This window comes from Phaethon aethereus, assembly GCF_964289735.1.
Source record: "Phaethon aethereus genome assembly, chromosome: 3".
NCBI classification, from domain to species: domain Eukaryota; kingdom Metazoa; phylum Chordata; class Aves; order Phaethontiformes; family Phaethontidae; genus Phaethon; species Phaethon aethereus.
In genome coordinates, this window is record NC_138576.1 from 52671378 (window position 1) to 52697131 (window position 25754).

At 36.7% G+C, this 25754-nt stretch overlaps 1 protein-coding gene across 1 annotated transcript in view; it reads left to right on the forward strand.

Annotated features, from left to right (window-relative positions):
• Positions 1–25754, forward strand: part of FIG4 (FIG4 phosphoinositide 5-phosphatase) — a gene marked incomplete at both ends in the record, with an annotated part of 74954 nt that overhangs the window by 28461 nt on the left and 20739 nt on the right. Inside the window, 10 exons of the mRNA XM_081997734.1 lie at positions 442–575; positions 2493–2609; positions 4098–4143; positions 5761–5909; positions 10387–10553; positions 17676–17814; positions 20583–20641; positions 21190–21337; positions 22202–22285; positions 25109–25304. Of these exons, the coding sequence (XP_081853860.1) occupies positions 442–575; positions 2493–2609; positions 4098–4143; positions 5761–5909; positions 10387–10553; positions 17676–17814; positions 20583–20641; positions 21190–21337; positions 22202–22285; positions 25109–25304 (1239 nt within the window). The remainder of the gene's footprint in view (positions 1–441; positions 576–2492; positions 2610–4097; positions 4144–5760; positions 5910–10386; positions 10554–17675; positions 17815–20582; positions 20642–21189; positions 21338–22201; positions 22286–25108; positions 25305–25754) is intronic.

Genomic DNA, 25754 nt, shown 5'->3' on the forward strand with positions numbered 1-25754 from the left:
TGATGTCCAGATCAATTGTTTATTTAGGACTGCTGTTACATATTTGCATTTGCCTTTTGTACCCCAGAATTGAATGGGATACATTTCTTTCTGCCTTTTTCCTACTCTTTTCTTCTTTGTCCATCTCTTCTGTATTAACACTTTTGTTTCCTTGTGCTGTTTGCTCTTACAGGGTTCCATTTTTCAGCGAATGATGATTTACAGTTGAAATAGGTGACTTTTACTACTAATACAGATCAATTGTTAAAAACTCAGAATGCTTAGATTTTTCTGTCTCTTCTGTTCTTAATTTAACTGTACTAGTTATGAACAACTGCCCACAGTTGTTACAGCTTCCATTTTTAATTTCTGTTGTATATACATACATGTATGTATGTATAAGCATTGCATACATTTGTTAATGAAAACTGTAATGTTAACTTTCTATGCTTTTTGCTAAAGGAACGTGAAAAAAGAAAGCACGAAAGGATTCTTAGTGAAGAACTTGTTGCTGCTGTGACATATCTCAACCAGTTTTTACCCCCCGAGCATGCAATTATATATATACCCTGGGATATGGCCAAATACACAAAAAGGTAGAAAAGATCCTTCTTTGTACTAGTGCTCTTAGCCACGATACAAATAATTGTATGCTACTGAGTGTCTCTTTTCAGTTGAATGTAGATTAGGAATGATGGGAGAATTTTATTAAGTCTCTGGACAGAATAAAACCTCAGCTTTTTGAAGGGTTTTTAATATTTTCTATGGTTTCTTACCAAAGTGGAGCACGCCTGAAAACTTTGAAAGTCTCTGAAAAGGAAGATTTTAGAGAAAAGCCATAAACATTCACTTTTTATTTTGTATTAGTCAAAATACTGCATTTTGTCAGATGTTCCATTTCAGTCATTGAATTTAAGTTACAAAATTTTGGAAAACAAGAAGTTTCATATCAGTCACTCCTCAATTTCCTCTTTCAAAAAAAATGAGGGCATTAATTAATGTTTACAAATTAATGTTTACAATTAATGTTACAAAACATTTAGATTATTAGAAGCATGTATCTTAGAAAGGCAAATACATTCTGTAACTTTTTATTCTGTGATTTTGGAGAACAGAATGCTGTACTAAAATCATGTGAAAAGGATTAATGTTTTCCTAAATGTAGAAATGTTTACAAGGCACAAACATTTTAAATCTGCAGGTATAGATTGCTATTCTTAAGTTACACACAACTCGGTTGTAAAGTTCTTTGACCTGCATATGTCTACTGTATCTTATAATGCCAGAAATTCTAGAAGAATGACAAGACTTGTTGGACCAACTTTTGGGTATCTGTAACTGTATTAGTCTGAGCAAAACAATGGAAAAACTAATACTGCTCAAAGGACAGGAATATATTTAATGTTTGTCGATTAAAATTTTGTGAAAAAAGCTTTGGAAAACAATCTTTATAAATTTTTTCAGATTACAAGTTGGTTGTTCTATTCTAAAATGGCATTGTGTACAGTTAGGTGCATATTCAATTGTTTGTGTTATGATTAAATAGTCAATCTCAAAATAAGGCTAGATTTCCTTTCGGAAGATATGCTAGGTGCAAGTTCTTGGGTTTTGTACAGAGTGATGCTGATGAAGCTTAGTGGTCTGTCCTATATGGGAAATGGTACTAGGTGATCAAAGGATTCCCCTTCTAGCTTTAAGCCTGAGGTATATTTATATACATATCCACCTAGTACAGATGTAAAAAAATACCTGAACGAGATTATTTATGCAAGCAAGAGATATTTAAGAATGGAAGATAATGTATATGTCTGCCTACAGAATAGACGGTTTCAGGAGTACTTGAGAACGTGTTTGCTTTAACGTGTAGCTTCAAAGTAAATTTGTTGGGAAGTAGTACCGGTGGAGATGTTCCAAAATACTGCTTCCATCTCAGTACAAGCAATCTTTAAAAAATAAATAATTGTTCTTGTTACTTGAAATGTAAGCACTAATAAAAACTTAAAATGAAATTATGAGTAAACAGAGGTATACATCTCCAACAGTGAACGAGTGGATGCCCTGATCTGAGCAAGGAGGTGCAGGGCATCATGAAAGCCACCCACAGAAACAAGTGTTACTGAACAGAACAGCATGTTGCAAACAAAATGAGGGAATATGATTTAGCACAATCATATATCCTTTTCTGCCTTGTTCTTATTTTGTGAATCACAAAGTTTGGCAGAGGAAAATTAGTGTGATATAAAAGTCAAGGAGTTTTAGATTTTTTGAAGTCTTCCACTTCTAGTTTACATAATATGTTTTATTAAAAAGTAAGCAAAATTGCTCAGATAGTTAGTGTCTGTTTCCTAAGTCTGTTAAGTTTAAGAAAATTATAGACATAATTACTCTTGGATAAATGAAGCTGTGATGTGAGTTTTCCTTTAAGTAATTTTTGTTATTAGAAGACTTTACAAGCAGTGAAATTTTTTTTAGTATTAATGTATCTTGACTGTGTATTTTTTTAACCTCCTCAGCAAACTTTGCAATGTCCTGGATAGACTGAATGTGATTGCAGAAAGTGTGGTAAAGAAAACTGGATTTTTTGTAAATCGACCTGATTCCTACTGCAGTATCCTGCGGCCAGATGAAAAGTATGTATAATTTAATTGATGCATAATGAATAACATCTATTCCTTGGAGAGTTGTCTGGAATTTCTATGTCTATTACACTATTCCTTATTTTAAGGCTTAAATTAGTATGAATGAATGTAACTTGTTAGTAAGTTTTAGCTGAAAGCTGATTTCAGTCAGAGGCAGATGCTAAGAAATGCCAATATACTTGAAAGAGTACAGTTGTGCTGCTGCTGTTCTACTTACAATGAATTCTTACTCCATTATTTGTAACTTGTAATCTATTCCATGTGTGTGTTTTGTTTTGTTTTTTTTTTACCTTGACCAAGGGAATCCTAAATTTGAGGGTAAATTTAACAAAGCAAATAACATTTGGAATTTAATAAGTGGTTTCTTTCGAAGCCATACTAGTAAGATAACTAATATTTTCCAATGGATTTTATGGTATTCATACAAAATTTAAAACTTTAAAAAAAAAAATAGAAACTGTATTTGCTTAGACTGCTGGAGAAGTACAGTGATTTAATCAGCTGAATTCTCTCAAGTCCCTGAAAATCCAGAATTATAACAACTTCCACATTAAAAGTTCAGTATGTTTTTGATTCAAGTTTTCACATTGAGGATCTAATTCATCACTACCCAAATGGGTGTTTGTATTTTACATGAAGAGCGTCCTTGCCTTTTTAGCCTATCTTCGTTTAGAAACAGTCTGAGCTAAAACTCTCATAGGCTCTCTGAGAACTTGTCTTTGCCATGCAATGCAGCAAACATGGTGACTGTAAACTAGCAGGAACAAGATCAATACATGCATGTAATGCTGTGTTTGGTAGAGATAGTCTGATGAGTCCCAAATGTACTATACAGGCTTGCCATAGCAGTGCTCTGGTCAGGCTAGGTAACCCTACTAACTTGAAAATACTCAGTAGTTCAGGGGTTACTCACACAGAGCATATGTAATTGCTTCTCCGTCTCAAAATGTATCCATTTCCGATTTATGTTCTCTGGCTCTGGGGTACAGTTAAAGACCTATACAGAATTGCAAGACATGGACGATATATACATATATATGTATGTATCCAGCATGTATGCCTAGAATCAGTATGAGGGGGAGATTTAAATCAACCAGCTTGTGCTACAGCGTATGTTATGCCTCTACCTTCCAGTCGTTGGCATTGTACCCACTTCAACTTCTGTGCATTCAAGACCCAATCTAGCCACACTTGCGTTGCTCATACTCCATTGTATGGGGAGCAAAGGAAATAGTTTGTATGGCTTTGGAATAGTTCTACTTTAAGGCTAGATTTTTATTTTTTTCTTTTGCAATGTGTTTTAAATATAACATTTTACTGCTGCGTAGAGCTTTCACTGCTTTCTGCTATTCAGGGATATCAGTTTTGCTCTGTGGCAGGTTTTTAATTGCCACCTTTTTTCACTGAGCAGGTCAATAAATGGTATGATCTGTTATATTAAAAAATGATTTGTAAGTCATTCTGTTTTGCTTCTTTCAGGTGGAATGAACTGGGAGGTTATGTTGTTTCCACTGGTCGCTTGCAGGTACTAAAATATACTTTATTAATTCATAGTTATAGCGATGTAGACCAGAAATCCCAAAGCACCAGTGAACGATTTCACTTAAATACCTGATTGGTGATTCACAGAGTGCTTTTAAATGAGTATTTATAGTAAACAGCATTATTGCAGTCCATCGCAGAAATCCAACTGGGAAATGGGGCTTAAAGTTCTTGCATGGTACCACAAAACCTTGTGGTATTGGAATTGTATTTTTGCTAGAGATGATCTGAGAAATTATCATATTTTAAACAAGTTTCCATTACTATTTAGTCTGTAGTATTACCAGCGCAGTGAAAGTTCAAACAGCAGCATTTTAGCAAACTGCATAATAAAATGTTATACAAAAGAGGTGAGGAATAAGCATACTTAAGCCTCGTGACATAGTCATACACATGAAAATGGGTTATTAAAAGCATTTTCACCAGTGCTGGTTATTATTGTTACAATTTCCATCGCTAAAAAAAAAAAACCAAAAAAAAAACCAAACTAGAAACAGTGCTTTCTTTAAGGTCAGAAAAGTGCTGACTAAACTGTAAACCATACAGTACCAGATTTATGCCTGAACGTTATGATTATATACTCTGAACACAGGGCATATTCTGAAGAAGCATTAGTTGCTTTTGACTTGCCATTCATAATTTTGTCGTTAGCATGTGACCATTCCTTTACTAGCTGATCAGTGGGATGTGTTTGTTGAGGGCAGATAAACAGCAGAGTAGATAGAATTTGCTGTGTTTTAAAATAAAACATATCAACAGTAGTTAGAATTTTTTTTTTTTAATATTAGTCTTACAGGTTTACCTGTATTAGGGGAATGATTATTTTCTCTGTCTTTCAACTTTAATCATGTGAGGTAGTCACCGTTGGCATACATGTAAGCATTTGGATCACAGTTCATCTCAGAGTAGACGTCTTGTAAGACACACCCAAAAAGTGCTTCTTTATTAAGGCAATAAAAGTTTAGTTGACTAGCTTGGGTGTAGCCAGATATATACAAGCAGAAGAATCTCCCATGCTCTTACATTAAAACGTGTTTCTTGCAGCTGTTCATATTATAAAATAACTTTGTGTGCATTATGGAAATGAAGAATGGCGGTGCAAGCAACATAAAAGAATATGTGCGTGACTGTGACCTTCACCAAAATGTTCATGTGTGTTGCCTCAGATACGGAAAGCTTAAAATATAAGCACCATTACAGTAGAACCACAGCAATTTAGAAATGTGCTTTATTTTTTGCCATAGTTACAGCATACTTGAAAATAAGGCCCTCTTCACTGAAATGACATGAAATAACAAAATAACTGAAAAGCTTTTCTTTTTAGAGGCAAGTTTTCAGGGCTGTTTGTGAGTTGAGAGAGAGATGCAGTTTGTGTGATGACAAGAAGCAAGAGTATTTTGAAAGCAGGCATTGCAGCAGTCTGATGTAGCTTGCTAGAGATTAATTGCTTTTTAACATTTTTTAGATATGTCTTTCCTCAAATTTTTGTGAAGTGACATAATTTAAGATTTGACAAGTCTTGGATAGTAGGGAGAAAAAAAATCATGAGTGTAATAATTTGTTAATCCAAATAAAAAATTTTTCTTAATTGCTTTACCAGACTGGAGTTCTCCGAACCAATTGTGTGGACTGTTTAGATCGCACTAACACAGCCCAGTTTATGGTGGGAAAATGTGCTTTGGCATACCAACTCTATTCATTAGGATTGATTGATAAACCAAATTTACAGTTTGATACGGATGCTGTTAGGTAAGATATATTAATAAAGTGTATCATGTTTTTATTTTTTAATTTTGTGTCAAGAGATTTAGGAAAATTATGTCTTCTACATATGTCTATGTAGAAAAAAGTGTAATTCTTCCTATTGGAATGATCATGTTTATTCATCTAAGTTTAAAACATCTTCCATACTTGAAATCTTCTTGAGAAAATCCAGTCATGCTGAAAATTTGGTCTTCTGGAAAAGTGTGTTAATCAGGCTTCTTACAAGATAACTGCTTGACTTCATTCTCTTTATATGCCTAAATTTAAAGGTAAGAGTTTTCCTTCTAAATAAATGTAAAAAAAAAAAACCACCCAGTCGTTCACACTTACTTCACTTGCTTGAGGCAAAATGCTGTTGAAAAATGAAAACTAAGTACATGCTTTTATGGAGAATGACAAACTCATATTTGTATAGAAGTACATCTTACCTCACTATTTCCTACTTTTCCTCTGGAAAAAATCTGTGCTTTTTGATTTACTGCAGAAAAGTTTTCAGCAAATTTGTTCTCTCAGATCAGGTATCAGCAATACTATTCAAGCATCCTCAAACCATTTAAGAAAACCCAACATTTAAATGGAAATGCTTTGGTGGTCAGTGGGAACTAAGCTACTTAACTTGTGAATATGCTTCAGAAATCAATGTAAGAGTCCTTGAGGTCATGTGTTTTTATTCCTTAAAGTTGTTGTCGTGACTGTGAAACTTACGACTTCATTGCTGGTTTTGACTAGTGGTTTGATAGTTTTGGAACATGGAGACATAACTTGCATTTCAGAAAAGACAAAAGTACTCTGTCTCCCCTCCCCTTTACTCAAGACATACCTTCAGCTCCTCTTCTTTCTCCCATTAGCTTCCAGCACTTGCCTGGTGCCAGGAGCCGGTATGTGCCACAGAAACAACCTCACTTGCAGCATGTTGGTTCACTGTGCAATCCTGATGGCCAGGGAGAGCACCCACTGCCTGGCTTCGTTGGTGTGCTAGCAATACCTCTCACCCACCATGGCCCAGCTGCTGGGTGCTGCATGTTTTACTCTGGGAGCAAACAACTACTGCTGCAAATACCGGTTGCTGTGCAGCCTCCTGGGGACTCAGCAATCAGGACTCTTGGGGTCTAACTGGAGGGGATGAGGAGGTGGACACGTCTCTTATATCCACTCTTTGTGATGTCCTCTACAGCTACCACTTACTTCAGCACCTCAGGTCACAGGCCTGTCTTTCCTTAGGCTTTACTACTTCCCTGGTTCACACCCTTATTTTGGGAGCCCAGGTTTCCTCTGTTACTTTCTGCTGCAATAGTCCCATGTCTCCTGTCTATCTTCTCTTCCTTCTGTTTCCTCTCTTTGCCCTAGCCACCCAAATATCCATCTCCTACCATCATATCTTAAGATTATAGTAGTTGCCTTGTCCCTGATTTTCCTGATACCTTGTTTCTCATTATCAGAAATAACGTGGCCAGCAGGACTAGAAAAGTGATTTTCCCCCTTGTACTCAGCACTGGTGAGGCCACACCTTGAATACCGTGTTCAGTTTTGGGCCCCTCATTACAAGAAAGATGTTGAGGTGCTGGGCCATGTTCCAAAGAAGGGCAACGAAGATGGTGAAGGGACTAGAGCACAAGCCCTGTGAGGAGCAGCTGAGGGAACTGGGGTTGTTTAGCCAGGAGAAAAGGAGGCTGCGGGGAGACCTTATCGCTCTCTACAACTACCTGAAAGGAGGTTGTAGTGAGGTGGGTATCGGTCTCTTCTCCCAAGTAACTAGTGATAGGATGAGAGGAAATGGCCTCAAGTTGCGCCAGGGGAGGTTTTGATTGGATATTAGGAAAAATTTCTTCACCAAAAAGGTTGTCAAGCATTGGAACAGGCTACCTAGGGAAGTGGTTGAGTCCCCGTCACTGGAGGTACTTGAAAGACGTGTAGCTATTGCACTTAAGGACATGGTTTAGTGGTAGACTTGGCAGCGTTATGTTAATGGTTGGACTTGATGATCTTAAAGTTTTTTTCCAACCTAAATGATTCTATGGTTATCTCTGTGAAATGTAGCTATTATCCTGGCATAAAAGGTTACTTTTATCCAGGCAGATTTGACTTATTTTTTTCTTCCCCATTGCACTAGGTGTTTGCCTGTCTGAAACAGATTTTGTCATCTGTTAAGACTTGTTTCTGAATTACTGAATTCAGGATAATTAAAAAATCCTGCTCCATAATGCAACAAATTCTGAAGATGGTCTGTTTCTCCATTGTGCAGTCTTTCACTTTGACCTCCTACGCTTTTGTTCCCTGCATTGTCTCACATCGTGTATCTGCTTCCTGCTTACTCTGCCTCTTCATTTACACTATTCTAACTGCCCAAAGAGGGTAATCTGTAGCAGTCTGTCTTCCTTAATTTAGCTAACACGTCTGAAAAACTAGCCCTTTTCATCACATTCTTTGACTATCCTTCTTATAATTCTGATTTTTCTCTTATGGTCTCACTGTCTGGCTACAATGCAGAATTTCTGTTGAACTAGATTTCTAAGTCAGCATTTTATTTCAGTTGGCCATCCTGAAGGCTAAAGAAACCATGTGTCTTCAATAGTCTGATTTTGTTATCCTGTCTTGGAAGTTTCCTAGACAAAGTGTACCTTAGCAGCTTGTTTTATCATATGTAGTTAACTTTTCTCTCTGCAGAAGACTAGTCTTTGACTGCAGGCTTATATTTTGACACTGTGGAAGAATAATTTAATTCTACAAGTCCTTTCCAAATTAAGTGGATCAATGTCCTTAATGAATTTAAAGTTGTCTGCTTTCTATGAACCTTTATTGCAAGGTCATTGGAGCTCTGTTCATCAATCCCCCATGGCTGACTGGGAAATTTTTGAGAGGTATCATCCTTTTTATCTACCAGTTTTTGTATTCAGCCAGTTTTTTAGCTTTTAGTTGACCAGCATTGCTGTCTTTCCCCTTGTGTAAACAAAAAACAACAAAACAAAACAAAATCAAAAACCCAAAAGACAAACAAGCCAACACACCAAACCCAAAGAAACAAACAGGAGATTCTCATACATGGTATCATGATCACTGAATAATTTGTGTGGAGGCAGGTGGGTTTTGGTTTGTTTCTTTTGTTGTCTTTTGTTTTGTTGTTTGTTTTTTTTGAAGTTACTAAGCAGATGTTTCCTCCTAATTGATCTTTCTTCTGGACAACTATTTTGTTTTTACAGAAATTGATTTGCTGCTGAGATAAGTGTTCTTGATCCAGAACCTTTTGAGGAGGACTTCAGTCAGATGGTTGCTGGGTTACTTATGTAGTGTATCCCTTTATTGGAAACTTTCTTAAGGGAATACTTTTGTTTTGTGGGTTTTCTTTCATTTTGTTGTTGTTTTGTTTGTTTCTACCCTCCTTCTTAAGGACTTCTCAGGTATTACAGTGTACCACATGCAGATGCCTGAGTTACTATGTCTTGCTATACAGATGTGAAATACATTTCCACAGGTTTGGTGGTTGGGTTTCTTTTTTTTGTTTTGTTCTGTTTCGGTTTTTTGCCTTTTAACTAAACTTTAAGCCTCTTTTAGCAAGACGTCATGCTTGTCATTGTCTTGTTCAAGCAAGGCCATAGACCATTTCTGAGAAGCAGTTTGCAATCTGTTGTCTTTCAGACTGGTTGTCATCTCCTTAGGACAGCCTTCTTTTCTGAGGCTGTTGTAATTATTTTTGTCATTGATAGAGTGCTTCTTGATAATTTTTGCTATTTGAACTGTTCTCAGTTTGCAGTCTATGGTCAACTTCTTGATGCTAGAGGACTGTGTTGTTTTTAGCCAGGTCTCCTTGTTCATCTTAGCAGCCAACTCTTTCTACCGTCTTCTTATATCATGTTTTTCCAGCTCCAGCAAATGGTGTCTGACTGCCATTCACATTTCTTAAGTCATGTTTCTTTGGTTTGTGCCATCTTTTATTTTAACTAGAGAGAATTTTTGAAAGTTATGCTAACTTTATTCCCAGTGGGCTTGACAGAAAACATAGCCTTGAGTTATTGATGTGTTCTGTCTCATTTAGTGTATTTAAAGTACTTTTGTTTAACTTTAGTTTGTGATGGTATGTTTTCTCCCTGCAGACTAGTAGGACACGTTAATCTTCTCCCTGAATCTACAGAAGTGTATATTGTGTAGAGTGAATGCATTCTGACATATTATAAATTAGTGAATATCTTACAGTCTAATGCTTCTCAGTAATTATTCGATCTGAATAAAATTTCCACATATTTATCTGAATAAAGAATAGAGACATAGCTTTAAATTTCAGTGTTTGTAAGCTAATAGCATGTTTTAATTAAATACTTGTTTTTTTGTAAACCAGCAGAAGTACTTAGGAGAAGAAAATGTATCGCTTGTTAAACAGAAAGACTTCATTATTACAATACTTTATTACTTTTTCTCTTAAAAAAGTTTTCAGCACTTTGATGGATGACGCATTTTGGTTTTCCTTCAGACTATTTGAGGAATTATATGAAGATCATGGAGATACACTTTCACTGCAATATGGAGGTTCTCAGCTTGTCCACAGGGTAAAAACCTATAGAAAAATAGCTCCATGGACTCAGCATTCCAAAGATATTATGCAGACACTCTCAAGATACTATAGTAATGCTTTCTCAGGTAAATATAAATTAAAGTGCTTTCTTTTAAGCCATTATTTAAAAAGCATCTTACTTGTGATGTTTCAATAATCCATACTATGATCTTATGACAGAGATCCTCTATACTATAATTTCCAAATAATTCAGTAAAATCTGATAGATATCAAATGGCTATTCTGATTTGATGAAGAATTTATATCCTATGCCAATGCATGTTGTAGCATGCAGCCTTATTTGATAAAAGTTAGTGAACTGGTGTAAGAAGTATTTAGAAAATGTACACAGGTTGCACTGAAACTGCCAGTGACATCTGTAGATCTATAGAGAAGCACATAGCTGTTACAGAGGCGTTAAAGTGATGGACATACCACAAATATGTGGAAACTGGTAAATTTAAATCTAAATACAAGTAGAAGACTTCAAGTGGAATATTTCCTGTGATGTTTCTGGGGACTTCAAACAAAAAGCAAACTCTGATGCATGTAATTGTTTTGTATGACTAGAAGCTACTAACTGTTGAATCTGTGGTAGAAAAGACAAAATTAAATTAAAAAAGCAAGGTTCATTAAGTAAATAAGCTATTTTTTGAGTTAAATAAGTTGTGAAATATTAGCTTACTCCTTTACTAGCTCCTATCAGTAACAGATGCTGTTCTGCTTTGTTCTGGACAACATTGCTAAGAAAAAGCCTCTTTGAAAAATGCTGAGCCATACCTTATGCAAAATAATTGGAAAAAAATGCTTAGTGTTTTTAGAAGTTACGAGAAAGATCTAAAAGAATTATCAAAGACAAATTATCTAAGACATGTCAGGATGACAAACATTGAGAGCTGCTGTGTTCTAAATATTGTGTCAGTCCTCTATTACTCTTTCCCACAAAAGCTGCATAGCCAGGGAAGGAAGTTGCGGGTTTTTTTTTCCTAGTAGACTGCAATTATTTAGAAACTATGTGAATTTTAAGATAGTGAGTTCGACACTGGCTAGAAATACTTCAGTAATCTGTAGGTTCTTTGACTGAAGTTATTGCTTTTGTTAATGACAATTATGTGTATGTAACAAAATGTAAGAGCACAGTGTTTGAAGTACCGTTTCTGAATGTAATTAACGTAATTTGTGTATCATATTTGCCCAAGTCAAATGAGAAATGGAGAGCTTGTTTATTTCAGTGATATGGCCTCTTATTGTTTGCAGTGGCAGTAAGGTATGGCTTCATCAATTCTTAGGAGCAAAAGGGAGCGCACTTGCAGTATCACCTGTACTGTTAAGTACAAGATGGAAAAAATCTCTGAAGCTGTTCACTTTTACGCCAGCCTCCTAAACGGTGTAGGTGGAAGCTTGAGCAAAGTTCTAGATCCAAGTTTGGGGTTGTGGTCTGCTTGCAAGGATAGTCAAGATATGCATGTGTTTTTGTAATAAAAGAATTTGTTCTGAAAAAGATGTTAGAAAAAGGAGAAAGAATACAGAATGAAAAAAGTCCATCTAGGGGAACTTGTAGCTGAGTACACAAACAGATGTTAGTCTTTACTAAAGTCAGTACGAAAATGAAACTTTCATAAAGGTGCTGCACACTTTCCCCAATTATGGTTTTGGTATTTGATCCCATTTGAGCCAAATATTTTTTGTGCTTTATGCATTCCTTGTGTTGAAGATGGCATCATTGAAACATAGCATTCAATGTTGTATTTACTGCATTTTTAGTATGATATTTTAAAAGATTCATTTCAGTGAAATTTAAAGGTTCACTGTCCAATACTGCTTGTTCAGGTGGCATCTGCAAACCTGTTAATGTGACACATTGAGAGAGATCATTTTATTCTTGAAGCTTTCTCAGAAAGCAGAGATAAAGGAAGTATTTTTAGAAGAAGATTCTGATTTGCTATACTGCACTTATTGTTACTATCCATCACATATCCTTTAAAATGCAAATAAAAATCTGAGGGCTAACTAGTTCATGAGCCAGTGTTTCTTTGTGTTTCTGATCTGAGAAACTTTTTTTAATCCTTACGAATTTTATGTACCAGTAGTAAACACACACAGAAAATTTTAATGATTTGCTTGAAGTCATACAGTATATCAGATTCAGAACAAGATTACAAGTGGCATGCTAATAATGCCTCGTAAATAAATGACTTAGACAAACAGAACAAGTGTGGCTATTGTAAAAAATATATGATTCTAAAAATAACTTACACTTTCAAGAAAATGGTTTAATCTGTTGACCTTTGGCTCTTAGGGTAATTGGGGAAACACTGTCACAGGTTGCCCAGAGAGGTGGTGGATGCCCTATCCCTGGAAACATTCAAGGTCAGGTTGGACGGGGCTCTGAGCAACCTGATCTAGTTGAAGATGTCCCTGCTCACCTTTAAAGGTTCCTTCCAACCCAAACTGTTCTGTGATTCTCTAATCACGAGGTTGTACAGATGAGAAAAAGTAAGACCTGTATCAGTTAAGTGACTTGCCTGGAGATACTGATCCCGTAGATGAGACTTGGACTTGTCAGAAAAATAACTTTGAATGCAGTTTCACCCTAGTCCATGATATGTGGCTCCCTCAGTAAATTTGCAGATGACACCAAGTTGGGTGAGAGTGTTGATCTGCTGGAGGGTAGGAGGGCTCTGCAGAGGGATCTGGACAGGCTGGATCGATGGGCAGAGGCCAACTGTATGAGGTTTAATAAGGCCAAGTGCAGGGTCCTGCACTTGAGTCACAACAACCCCATGCAACACTACAGGCTTGGGGAGGAGTGGCTGGAGAGCTGTCTGGTGGAAAGGGACCTGGGGGTGCTGGTTGACAGCCGGATGAACATGAGCCGGCAGTGTGCCCAGGTGGCCAAGAAGGCCAACAGCGTCCTGGCCTGTATCAGGACTACTGTGGCCAGCAGGAGTAGGGAAGTGATCGTGCCCCTGTACTCGGCACTGGTGAGGCCGCAGCTTGAATCCTGTGTCCAGTTTTGGGCCCCTCACTACAAGAAGGATGTTGAGGTGCTGGAGCGTGTCCAGAGAAGGGCAACGAAGCTGGTGAGGGGTCTGGAGCACAAGTCTTATGAGGAGCGGCTGAGGGAACTGGGGTTGTTCAGTCTGGAGAAGAGGAGGCTGCGGGGAGACCTTATCGCTCTCTACGACTACCTGAAAGGGGGTTGTGGCGAGGTGGGTGTTGGTCTCTTCTCCCAAGTAACTAGTGATAGGATGAGAGGAAATGGCCTCAAGTTGCGCCAGGGGAGGTTTAGATTGGATATTAGGAAAAATTTCTTCACTGAGGGTGGTCAAGCATTGGAACAGGCTGCCCAGGGAGGTGGTGGAGTTGCCATCTCTGGAAGTGTTCAAAAAACGTGTGGATGTGGCACTTCAGGACATGGTTTAGGGGACATGGTGGCGCTGGATTAATGGTTGGACTTGATGATCTTGAAGGTCCTTTCCAACCTAGTGATTCTGTGATATGTAATAGAGTGAAGAATTGAAAAAGTGTTCTCAGGATCAAGTTAGTGACTGAAGCTTTGAAGAAAACCAAGGTTTCCTCCTAAAAATATGGGACAATTAATTCTATGGTAACTTGAAAGAAATCTTACAGGATTAGGCAAAAATTCTGACTTTTTTTGGTGCATGTTTTTAATTCTAGCATTTGAAAAAAGTAGAGGGTGCAGTCTAGTTGGGGAAATCAACCCCTTGAAGTACCCTGTTTATAAGCAAACGAGTTGTACCAGAAAAAAGAACATCATCCAGCTAAGAATTTAGGTGTTCCTTCAACATTCTGATTAGTCGAATTCTAACATTTTCCTTTTGTTTGTGATTTTCAGAGAAATTAGGAAATAGTATTCCAAATAATATTCTTCTGACTTTTATGCATTTTAGAAAGTAATGTGACATTGCAGACTTCAGTGCTAGAGTTGCAACATGCATAATAAGCTTCTGGAATCTGGAATAATCTATTTATCCACAAACAGGACTGGACATAGTAAGCTACCTTTTAGTGTTGTATGAAAGTAAACTTAATTACTGTAACCTTTTAGTCATGGGACGTTATAGTCCCAGTTGTGTTGAATCTCTCATGATTTAGTAATTTGTTGTGTAGTGCAGTTGCAAACTCAGATTGAGAGCAGTAGATTATTTTAGGTTTATTTGATTAAATGGCCCCATCAGTTCCTGTTTTCTAAAATGGTCTTAAAAATGTGCTAGTATACACGTACATTGCAGTATCTTTTGAAAAATCAGTGCAGTCTTTGTACTTGCTTGTACATAATTACTACATTCGGTGCTAACAATGAAGGGTGAAAACCTGTTTGCTCTTCTGTCTGTATTCCACAGTGCATTGACACATTCTTATTTATTTATTTTTGACAACACAGTTTTTTCTGTCTAGATAAGAAAATTGATCTGAAAAGCTCAATATCCTGCTTTCTCTGGACAGTGTTTCAAAGGAAGACAAAAGCTTTCATTATTTTTTTATTCAAAATTAAGTCATAACATTGTTCAACCCCTAAGGTAAGGCAGGGGAAAGGCTGTCACCTTTCAAGTTAACTATCTGCTTCTCCATTCACACATATAGGTATATGGTTGTGCCTACTTGAAGACTTATGCGCAAACATTCTTTAATGTTATGGTTTTTTACCTGCTTTTAAATTACGAGTTGAGAAGTAAGACAGTAGAAAGACATTTTCTGATATATGTCCTGTATTTCTGTTAAGTTTAAAACACAACTGCACAACTGAAACAATAAATGCAAAAGAGAGTTTGAGTCCTTTTGCAACATGATGTTTAACAGCACAGTCATTTTTTTACTATGGAAGAAAGGTAAGAAAGCTTTAATGAATAGCTGCTATAAAACATTTCAGACAATGAATTGGTTAATTCAGTTGATATGAGTTTAAATTCAAGCTGTTTTTCACAGAACATGTTTTATTTCATTTTAGCATCTGTCATATAAGTAGTGATATAGTTTAACTGAATTATCTTGTTTTACTCTTAACTGTCTTACAATTATTTAGTTAACAATTTCATTATGCCGTCTGCTCCTGAAGGTGAAACAATGGTAAATGAACAAAGGAGGCTCATTTCTGCCTTTAGATTTCAGAAGTTACCACCAATTTTAACCTATTTGCTCATGTTAATTAATTTTGTCTTTAGGGCACCCCCAGTTTCTATGCTTAAAGTAAAGAGCTTTCTTGGGTTTTTTTTCAGCACTTTCTTTAAACCACTAACTAAATTTATCAGGAAGAAAGAATACACATTACTGCTTGTGACTTCCTTTCTTTTTAATTCTCAGTGTCCTCAATAAAGAGTTTTTTATTTAGTTTTTTCAGACTTTTTTACTGAGTTTTGCATAGCTTTCTTATGCTGTTCCTGGCCTTCCTCACATTCTCTCCTCATGTTCTGGTTAAACTGTGACACTATTTTGCAGAAAAAATAGGGCTTGCCAACCATAAGGACATACATGTTTTTGAGTATTACTGTATAGAATAGTTAGTGTTTGTAAGTTGATCCTCTTAAGAAAAATTGGGAAGGTAGGGAGCAAGAAAGGACGTAAAATAAGTATCTTTTTGGAAGAGTGCTCTGAAGGGACATTGAAGGGACAGTAAAAGTATCTGGAGGGAGTATGAGTGGGTAGAAAAGGAAGAAAAAAGCTGGATTCCAGATGAAAGGTTCTCCAAGTAGGGAAGGTGAGCCAAGCAACATGAAGAGGTTTCCCCTTTCTATCCCTTTCCCTGGTGCCTTGCCTTGTTACACCATGTGACTGTTTATACAGAAGATTCCGCTTCCAAATATTGACCTCCACATATGCACACTTCTGTGAAGTACCATGTTTTTCTATAATCCTGTTGTCACCAAATGTCTACATAGCACTTAATTTGGTAGCTGCTTGTGTGTCTTAATTCCCTGTAAAAATTACTATATATTGCATAGAAGGAAGAGACATTTGAATTCAGAGGAGAAGGAGGTATTGACTGAAACTTTGGTGGTGGTCAGGAACCAACTTTGTCGTTGCTCTCATACCACTGTTTTGTGGATTCTGCCTATTTTTTTACCTGCTTTCTGGTATACTGAGACTTCAGTTTGTCTTCCTGATGCAGTGTGTTGCTAAAGGGACACTCAACTCTCATGATACTTTTTGAAATATGGAGAGAGCTTAAGGAGTAACACTGTCTCTTGAACTAGTCTGAACTATTCCTTGTCTGATAATTATTGAAGTGCAAACAAGAGTGGAGACGAGGGCTTTCCATGTGCTAATTCCTGAGGGCACAAATAGAGCTCAATTCTCCATATATTCCCCCATATCTGAAGATTCTTTGAGTAAAGATTCTATGATCTTTTGCATGTAAGCCTTCCTCTGCCCCCATGACTCTGCTTGCAAAGCTGTCTTTATCACAGTTCACCATCCTCAAGCCCTCATTTGACTCCAGCTTTTCTTTGTATCTGTTGTAACTCATCGTATCTGCAGCTCAGTAGCAAGAGAGATTTTAAAGATGTAAGTGAACAGCAACGCTTCTTGTCATGCTTCATCTACAGTGGTGTGTAACTACTGGATTTTTAGCACTTGCCTTATTTAGCCTGTTGAAGCTTAGAATATGGCAAGATGAATTGATGATTTAAGCCAACAGGAAAAAAAGTCCAAACTATTAAAAGGTGTTTGTGAATTTTAATCACTTTACTGACTACATTTTGGCTAGAAAAACCCAAAGAATTCATAATTTCTGTGTGATGTGGGGAGCTTGTGTATTGTGTGGATACTGTTTAATTTCATTAAATCATTCTTCTGTTATTTAGACTGCAGTAAATTCATCATGATATGTCAGATTCCCTGAGCATGTGCACATGTTTCATGCATACACATATATGCAGAGATGGGAGATGGAGCTGCAGCTTCAGATCTTAACTTCTGCAAAGCCTCTAAGCAGAGCTGCTGCCTTAGCTCCTTGGTGAGAGAAGCCAAGGAAAGAGGCAGCAGTGGTACCAGGCCCACATGCACTGCAGTGTGGCAGAAGGTCAGGTCTAAATGAAGTCTCATTACAGTGCTTGAAACCCGGAGGTCCCTGTAGAAGTCATAGGACATACACGCTCTGTCTGTGAGGAGCAAGCATAACATGCAAATGTCTGAATGGGCTTGAGCTCTGCAATGTTCCTGGCATTAAGTGTACCTCTTGTCTACAGATGCTGACAGGCAAGATTCTATCAATCTCTTTCTGGGAGTATTCAAGCCTACAGAAGGAAAACCTCATCTCTGGGAACTTCCTACTGATTTTTATTTGCATCACAAGAACACTCTCAGTCTGTCACAGACCAGGCGAAGGTATTTTGCTGTTCTGTTTTTTTGTTTGCTATTGCTCTAATAAATTTTTAAAATGCATGTTAACCAAATAATTTAGTCAGCCTGTCAAAAGCTTGCTCTATTGTTTTTTAAGTTTTCACAAGGACTTAAAAAAAATAACCTTGAATATATTACCAAAAGTGTTGGATGTTGGTGTTTTGAAGGATTTGCTTTAGTATGTTATTTTCCTGTTGTACTGAAGAAAGCAGTTTCATTTCATATGAACTTCTAGCCTGCAGTGTGAAACACTTGACTATTTTGCTTGAAGTATGGTTACCACTGTCTCAATTAAGCAATATACAGGTGTATTTTTGGTCAGATTTATTAAGTCATTGTTGCATTTGAGATTAGGTGATGACATTTGTGTTTTGGGGTGTTTTGGCTGTAATGCAGTTAGTATGTAATGCATACCAAGAAGCCCACGATTTTCTACTTTCCTTTCATCCATGTCTAGCTTATTTTGAAGACTACTTTTCTTCATTTGCATTCCATTGGAGTTGCATGGTAATATACAGAAATAATAGAGCTAAAGCGTAACAATTTTAAAGTCATTTTAGACTGCTTCACACTGTGGAATGACTTTAAGGATTATAAATACTGTGTGTAAAAAAAAAAAAAAAAAAAAAAAAAAAAAATTAATTATTTTAGTAATAAGAACAGTACTAGACTTGTTAACTAAATCATCTCTTTTAGAAATTTCACTGTTTGTATCTTTGTTCATTCTGAGAGTCTTAAAGCTCTACCGTCACAAATGGTAGATCTGAATGTCTGCATTTAGATTTTTGTCTGGGGAAGACTGCAAGTGTTTAAACAGAGTGTTCAGTCCCTGTTGGCTTCTTATTCCATTAACCCGTCACGGCAGCTGGCATGTGATATGACTGTTTGTAAATATCAATTGTTTTATATGGTCTCCTGAGGCTTCTTTTGATGCTAGCTCATATCAGCCATACAACCAAGTGCTATTTCAGGCACACATGAAACACTCAACCTTAATTTTATTGCCTACTGGTTCCGGACATTATTGTATGTCAAAAACTAATTCAGCTGATATATCGCAAATACATGAATGTCCTAGTTTCCCTTTCATCTGTTAGTCTGTTAAACAACTGTCTCTTATTTGTCACAGACGCTGTTCTCAAATGAGGTGGAACATTTAAAAAAAATTGTTGGTATTCTTCATTTACTTGTTAATTATTTTTATGCTTCATTCTGGCCAGAATTTCTTCTGAGCGCTTAAAATATACAATAAAGATGTTTTCTCATGTGAACAAAATGACATTTCCATGTAATAAGTAGTTAGGTCTTCCAAGTAATTTTTTACTTCTACCAAACTATTGGACAAGTTCTTTGTGTAACTTTGTCCTGCCACTCTGTGCAGTCCCTCTGTTGGGCACAGCAGTAAAGGAGATAATGAAAACTCATAATGAAACCAAGGATATAGGAAGAGAAGGAAGATGATGTTTCCTGTCATTGAAACTTCTTTTGATTATCTGTGCTTTTCCTATATTGTATTTGCCTCTCCATCAGAAAGAAATTTCATAATGAGTTTCATATATTACTTTTCACGTGAATCACAAATTATATAAAGGACAGTGAATATGGAAAAGGAGACTTCCTGTTGCCACGTTACTTGTCATTTATGCTGGCAGCAAAACTGGGTATGTCTTAATTTCTGAAGGTGCTGGAGAAAATGGGTTGCTAACATGGCCTTGTACGGTACTTCAAGAGGAGACATGACTGTCAGGCATAACTCATCCCCTTCTGTTTAGGACGTACACAGTTCTTGGCATTGAACTTTTTGCCCTGCCTGTTCCGCACCATTTGCGAAGTCCTACTTACAAGTCTGTCTCTGGGCATGGGAATACACCCGTTGTTTCTGCTCCAGATGGCTGCACTGAGACATGAGTAGGGGAGAACTGCATTAATATTCTGATTACAGCCCTTACAGTATTGTGAATACACATTGGTATTTGAAATAAAAATCAACGAAGGTAAATGTCTTTTCATCCTGAGTAATGGAATAGAAGAAACTATCAGAACAATTTAGAGAAGAAATTAAATTATATTTGAGAAGAAAAAATAAAAATATGTAAATATGAATGAAAGAAAACATGCTTTATTTTATGAATGTGCTTGATTTCCTTTGTTTTTCAGAAATCCTGAATAAACTTCCAGTAGGGCCTGGTTTTTGCTGTTGGCTATGCCAACATACAGTTCTCAGACTTAGGACAGCTGCCACATCAAAATGTATTTCTGTGTGTAGCAGTCAGCTACTTTGACAATCTTCCAGTTTTTATTATCATTGACCTTCATTTCTTCATATCCTTTTCCTAAATTTTAGGATCTGAATAATACATGGTGGGTGGGGGTTGATATATTTTCTTTTTTAAAGATCAGAACAAGAGAAATATATAAATACCTTCTATATGTACTAAGACCTTAACTTTCAGTACTGTAGAGGTAGGCACCTGAAATGTATTTTGTTTAATGGAACAAAACAACTCCTCCCTCCATACCTGTATTGAGCTTCATGTGTTTAAATTTCATGGCCTGAGAGCAAAGTAGTAGGGTAGGGGCCTGTTGAGGTCCTCCATCCAAGGATAATTCTTTACTTTCTTCCATACTTGAATTATAAAGAAATGTTTACTGAAGTGACACTGTATGGTTGGGTAACTGTTATGTGCAAACATTTAGACTGGATACAAGATCAAATCTTCTGTATCAATTGTGTGTCTATTTTTCCTGTACAGTTATACTTACTGGTGGACCACAGGTGTGCTAAAGCATTTACCTCTTCCTTTTGATGAAGGTAGGAACTATCTTTTTAACTGTTTCAGATCCCAAATCTGGAGGGGAAAAAAAGTTTCCATAATGATTGTGAAATACTTTGCACCTTCCCCCCCCGCCCCCCCCCCCCCCCCCAATGAACTATGATTTTTTTCAACTGCATGATGCACAAGATACCTAATTGGCTAAAACTTGACCTCCATGTGTTTATGTGCTGGGGCACACTTTTTTTTCCCTTGCCTATTGACACACATTTATAGTCTATGCTGGTGGTTATATTCCTGTTGCAGATGACAGGCTATAGCTAGTGTGTATTATTTCTCTGGAATACTGTAGAGCGTATTTTATTAGGAATTGTTGTCATGAAGGCAAATCAAATTATGGTGGTTGGTAATGCATATTTATTACAGATGTTCTGTGCATCTCCTTCATATCATATTTTCATGTTTTAGAGGGGATATGGCTGTAGAAAAATGCCTGGTAGGGTGGCTAGGTAAGGAGGCTACTGTTTAGATTTTTGCAGAGTCACTAGTTGTTAGTAAAAAGATTTTTTTTTTTTCTTTTCCCCAGTGACATGTGCTGAAAACAGGCGCAAATTGACAGTGAAGAAATTCCACAAGTATGAAGAGGAAATTGATATCCATAATGAGTTTTTTCGGCCATATGAGTTGAGCAGTTTTGATGAGACCTTCTGCTTGGCAATGACCAATTCTACACGGTATTTTGGGGTATTTGGGACTATAAATCCTTAACTGGAATTTGACTTGATGTGATTTAAATGTACATTTGGTTATTTGGTTAAATCTGTTTAACACGATAGGTTTTGTGGTTTGGTTGGGTTTTTTTAGCTTCAAATATAGCAAACCTCTAGAAACTAAATTACAATACTGAAATTGAAATGCTACCTAAAAAAAATTCTGTTAAGATAGCACTTAAATTTACAATTATTTTCCATTATGGGGTGTCAAATGTTTGGATGATTGAAGGCTGAGAAATGAGCTTTTCTTTGTGGACTCAGATCATAGAGGCTACCTTCAAAGCAATTGTTTTCTAATTGTTCTGCTGTCATTTTACAGTTGTTTTCTTTGATTCACCAGGTTCTCATAGCTGGCCAGATAGGTATCTTTTTTGTTTGGTTTGTTTTCTTTTGTTGGCAACAATCAGCTGGATATTCTAAGCATAATCTTAACTATGCTTTAGCTAAATACTTCCATGCAGATTATGTTTAATGTAGTTTTTTGATGCAGTTTGAATATTGGCAGCATTTTGAAAACAATGTAGCTGAGTTACTAGGCTTCTTCAGCACAGGAATGGAGCACATTGCTCTAGCCTCCTTGGCAAGTGGTAATGTTTGCAGCTGTTTTATGGGACTAAATAATGCAACTGAAAGTTTTTAAAATATCTAAAGTGTTTATATTTACATGACTTTAACTTGTAATGATGAAGTTAGAACTTGACACTTCTTTTTGTAAGGATTTTTTTTTTAATTCAAAGGTAGATGTTAGAGGTGGTTCTTCCAGAAAATTTAAAAGTGTTGTGTTGAATGTTGCTCGTGAACAGTTTTTCCTTTCTATTTTGCCAGAGATTTTATGCCTAAGAATGTGGGGATTGATCCAAGTCCATTTACTGTTCGTAAACCTGATGAAACTGGAAAATCAGTGTTGGGGTAAGTCTGAAATAGGAAATTCTGTCTGGTTTAATAGTAGTGAAATTGTGATGCAAATATATAACTTCTCTGTGTGTGTCTGAGTAGCATATTCTCTGTTACATGGGAAATAAAAATTATTGCAATTACACTGTAAAATCGTACACTTTGAAAATTATATCTAATTTGAGATTTTTCTTTGACATTGGGAATTCTTTATTCAGACTTGTTTAAGCTTTTCTGTTTTCTTATACTCCTCTAAGTAAAACCCATGAGAAAATTTTATCTAGAATAAAGATACAAAGGTTGTTGAAATTTGGTCATCTCCTCATACTAGTGGTAACTGTATTCTCTGTTGGAGATGACAGGAATGCTTATATTGTTGGGTTTTTAAAAAAAAAAAATAACACATACCCTGAAACATTAATAAAATGCCAATTTCAGCATAGTTGTTGATTAAAAGTGTTATTGAAATATTTATAGATAAAATTATATAATACAATTCAGCAACAGTTATTGGGACAAATGAATGTTTCATTTAGCTGTTCTTGCATCCTGGACTTTGATTTGTTACTTTATTCTCTTCCTGTGTTTGATCTGCTGTATCACACAAGAGCTATGGGGACTCTTCCTGAAGCAATTCATTCTCTCCATGATATCTCATATTAAGGAAACCTTTTGTCAGTAATGACTAAACCTGTGCTGTCACATTATAACTTCTTCTGAAAACTTGCCATTCTGTTAAAAGCTACAAAATTTGATTGTCTCATAAATAACATCTGTTGTGCCTTGACCCTGAGCGACTCGCTGTCAATAAATGTTGAGAGTAGACTATGCTTATCACTAGTAGAACCTGATTTCATGCTACTGATGTTCCCTGGGAATAAGCAGAAACACTGTTCAACATTACACAGTCTACCTCTGCTAAGAACTGTCAGTTTATGGGTGCTTTTGAGGATAAGCTTTATCCTTCCACTTTGGTATAATGTCAGATTTTAGACTAACTAATTTCTGTCCAGATATTCCATTAAATACTTGACCATTATATATTTTTCTCAGGCACTTTGCTTCAAGATCTCCACTGTGATTTTTAGGGATTGTTACAAGATAGAGAATCAGCTGGGTCAAAGCCACATTCCAGGACTCCCTGGGTATTGCTCATAAGGCTTCCTATGCATTGGCTGTGTAGTGGGGTAAAAGGTGACTTCAATCTTCCACCTTACTCATATTTAGCCCTTCATAGAGGTGGTATCTTTGCCTTGCACATTTGTCATCATCTTTTGATCCACTATGACATTTCTGGAGGATTTGGTGATCTGTTTTCATCTGTAAGTGTTCTGGTCCCCTAGGACAATTGGATCTTGGCTGCCTTCCGAGTATGTGTTGGGGGTGAGGATATCACTCTTAACAGTGTTTGGCTGCTTGCTCCATTCTTCAGCTTTCCGAAAGGACCGCTTTTCTTATGACCTTTGCCTCATTTAGAAAAGTAGGGAAGCTAGCCATAATTTTTTCTAAAAAGAACGTAGTATGTCTTCATAACTTTCCGTAAACCTCCATCTTTCTGCTGAGTCAGAAATTAAACTTACCTGTGTTGTTTTCCCCACCCAAGGCATTTGTTCCAGCTGTAAGAATTCTTCTGATATATTAATGTCCTTGGCGGCAGGGTATGCTCTCAGATCAAGCACCTTTGGGAGGACTCTCCTACTTGTTTATATATGTTCCTAAAGCATATAAAGTTTAGCAAATTCACTACAGGGATAAATTGCTGTATGAGTTGGACTGCAAAACGCAGAACTCTGTGACCGTCATGGTGTGCTCCACTAGAGCTCAAGTGATACTGATGACCTCCATGCCTTTGCTGATGAGAACACTAGAGCTGCAACTCAAATTAGCATTTGCACTAAAATGCATGCTCTTGTCAAAGCCTTTTAGCTCATGCTGCTGTCGTCTTTTAGGGCCTTCCTTTAGGGTATGTCATGCACAATGCCAGTTCATGTATAGATAGTCACCTCAGCCAGGAGGAGATGTTGCTTCCCTGTGTTGAGAACTGATTCGTCTATAAACAAAATCATTACCTGCCTTCCAGTCCCCCTTCCTCCAGAGTCCCTGAAAGATTGTGACAGTATCTGAGAGGAAAGTGGAACCACATATCTTTCTATGGCCAGTAGGAAAGGGTGTAGAGGACATAAGGGTGGTACAATTTCTGATGGGTAAAGTAATGTATACTTTTCAGAGCTTGTACAGTTAAACCCAGTGTTAGCCTACTAAAATATAGATGCTGTATCTTGAAGAATTCTTACAAATAAGGCACTGTTTTGTATTTACTAGAATTTCTAGAGTGAGAAATGCATGCCTCTTAAAGAAATGTTGCTGATTAAAGTGTTAAATGGAGGGGAGAGGTATGGAAAAGGAAGGGGGAAAAAAATTATGTTATGATTACAATTTTTGGGCCTAAGATTAGGAAAGCTAGTGGAGTGGATAATGTTGTTAATCAGAAAGAGAAACTTTTTCCCAGATTAAAACCAAAGATGTTATGTCTCAGCGAATTTTTATTCCTTTTTATTAATTCATAATTAATAAATTATTTAGGGGAGGATTTAAGTAAAAGTCAGAGAACTGGTGGAGAAAAGCTGACATAATCCTTTGAGCTCTCTTTAAATGCTGTGGAATAAGAAGAGATTGAAGAAAAGTGAACCAATTGGGGGATTCAAAAGATGAGCAACAAGTTGCTCCAGGGGATAGAATTCATTTCCCCTAGTAAGATTGTAACCAAAATTAGGAGTTTTAAATACTTGTTGTTAATATCTTGCTGGTTTCATAAATATACACTGCCTTTTGTAATAGGAACAAAAATAATAGAGAAGAAACAGTGCTGCAGCGCAAAACAGCTGCTAGTGCTCCTCCACCCCCAAGTGAGGAAGCAGTGTCAAGTAGTTCTGAAGATGATTCTGGGACCGACAAAGAAGATGAAGGTGCTGTTTCTCAACGTTCAACTCCAGTAAAGGTGACTGATACAGGAGATAATACAAAAATCACAGAGGTAAGAAACTATTGTGGCAGGCAAGAAGGCTAATCGTGGACTTGAAATCCAGACTTCTTTAAAAAATGGTAAATGTTGTAGAACAGTCAGAAATCAGGCACTGAGAAATTAAGTGGAAAATGTCTCCAGTGTATTTTCTTTGTGTAGATATTAGCACAGCTGGTTATAAAACTTCCCTGTTATTCTTGTCGTGTAATAGTGAAACACAGCAGGAAAATATAATTTTCAAAAAATGAAAAGTATGTTTGGAAACCTATGGCATTTGAAAAGTACTTAGGTCAGGAGTAGTCCATAATATAAAGCATAAAATAGATCTATGTTCATGTGTTAATTCAGAGCAGTAGTACAGTTCTGATCATTGTCCCTTACCGTGCTCTGGCTTACATCACAGGGTGGTCTTGGAGCATGTAAATGGGATTCCTTTTTGAGTGAAACTAAACTGGGAGGTGC